The sequence below is a fragment of the Pteropus vampyrus genome, unplaced genomic scaffold, assembly GCF_000151845.1.
Source record: "Pteropus vampyrus isolate Shadow unplaced genomic scaffold, Pvam_2.0 Scaffold241, whole genome shotgun sequence".
NCBI lineage: Eukaryota > Metazoa > Chordata > Mammalia > Chiroptera > Pteropodidae > Pteropus > Pteropus vampyrus.
The window spans coordinates 558172-559813 of NW_011889022.1; the positions used below are offsets into that span (position 1 = coordinate 558172).

At 54.2% G+C, this 1642-nt stretch overlaps 1 protein-coding gene across 1 annotated transcript in view; it reads left to right on the plus strand.

The window, feature by feature from the left end:
• CREG1 (cellular repressor of E1A stimulated genes 1) overlaps positions 1-1642 on the plus strand; it is an 8731-nt gene extending 7089 nt beyond the window's left edge. The window contains exon 4 of the mRNA XM_023519938.1: positions 1619-1642. Within this exon, the coding sequence (XP_023375706.1) occupies positions 1619-1622 (4 nt within the window). The 3' untranslated portion in view covers positions 1623-1642. The remainder of the gene's footprint in view (positions 1-1618) is intronic.

The following is a 1642-nucleotide window of genomic DNA, read 5'->3' on the forward strand; positions in this document are numbered from 1 at the left end:
GGGGCGCAGGGCGGGTGTTTGTAAATACTGGCTCCTCGCCAGGCTGATCATTTGGGGTGAAGACTGTCAGCTTCTTGTGTGAATAAAGAATTCAGCCGTCGCAGTGTTTATTTTGCTGCTCTGCATTCAGAAGCGGCACAGGCCAGTGACTCTCTGGGGCTGGCGAAGCCATCTCACTTTGTAGGGACATAGAGGCAGCAATTACAACATGATGACCAGGCGACAAGCTATCAAGGAGGACGACAGGCCCGCTCGTCAAGGCCAAAGTTGGCTTTTCTAGGCCATAACAATCTCTGAAGCACAGTTATCTTTGTATAAGTGACATGCCCGAAGGCGATGCTTGCTTGACTAACAAAATTAAGATGTGCTTTCCTGTAAGGCTCCACGCTGTATAAGTGGGGAAGATAAATTTGAGCGTCCACATCATCACACAGACAGTGAGCCTTTTCTGCGGCTCAGAGATCAGAGGCAGCACTTTCTCCTCATCCCTTTGACAGGAGGACAAAGACTAGAACAGGCGGCAGCCCCTCCCGAGGCAGGACACCAGAAACCGAAGAATGGGCATTGGCTCCAAGCTGACCTTTGTGCATAGGTCGTCTTATTAACGGTCCATTTCAGTGTCCCAGAGTGGCCCCACCACCATGCTGCCCACCTGGATCGCCACTGGCTGCTCAGTATCCTGGGGGCATGCACATTTTTGGGGAGCCGTTCCCAAGGGCCTTACAGGCAAGCCAAGGCCGCCCCAGATGGCAGCCACCTTGGCAGGCTCGGAAGGTGTTATTGTTCCAAATACCATAAAGCCGTCTGCGTCCTGGACTCTGCCGTGCTCAGATGGTGTCTGCACACAGGCCGCCAGGTACGGCCAAGGAGGGGCCCACCTGACTACAGTTGGCCTTGCTGGACTGTTGGGTCGAGACCCCACAAAGGGGGACATAATGGGAGGTTTAAGTGTGTACAGAAGCCTTTGCTGACACCCGAGTAAGCAGTTCTCATGAGGATAAGCCTCTCACGGTTGGGTCTGCGCAGCAGGCTGGCCGCACCAGCCTCACGTCCCCTCCTCTGCTGTGCCCACGTGTCCCTGGCAAGGACAGAGGTAGGAGAGGTCTGTGTCATAGACCCGCCTGGTCTCCCTTACCTGGAGATGGATCTCCTGGGAGCCGTGGTCAAGGCTGCAACAGGAAAATGGGTCAAGGTCACCGCCTCCCCCGCCCCATCCCCGACCGGACTTGGTGTCATGGGGCGCTGGCCAATTACTGCTCTTTCGCCCTAATGTTCGGGACCCCTTCTGTTCTCTGCCGTTTTTAGCTTTTAAACCTTCAAATATTCTTGGGTGAGCAAACCATACGGCCTGATTACTGCTGCGTCCTGGTGCGTTTACTGGCAGGCATGGTCGTCGCCCGGGGACAGGCGGTGCTGGCTCACGCGAAGGCCCCCAGGCCGTGGATAGCAGGACTCGAGAATCTCAGACGAGTCTCCAGCACACATGCGTGGCTGAAATGACTCAAAATCTTAAACCGTTAGAGCTGAAGTGTCTCTAGTCCTTCCCTAGAATGAATCAACTTTTTAGATTTGTCAACTCAGTTAATGAAATAATTCTTCCTTTCTCTCCCCCGTCCAGGTGAAGCAGAAATCGGTGAACGTA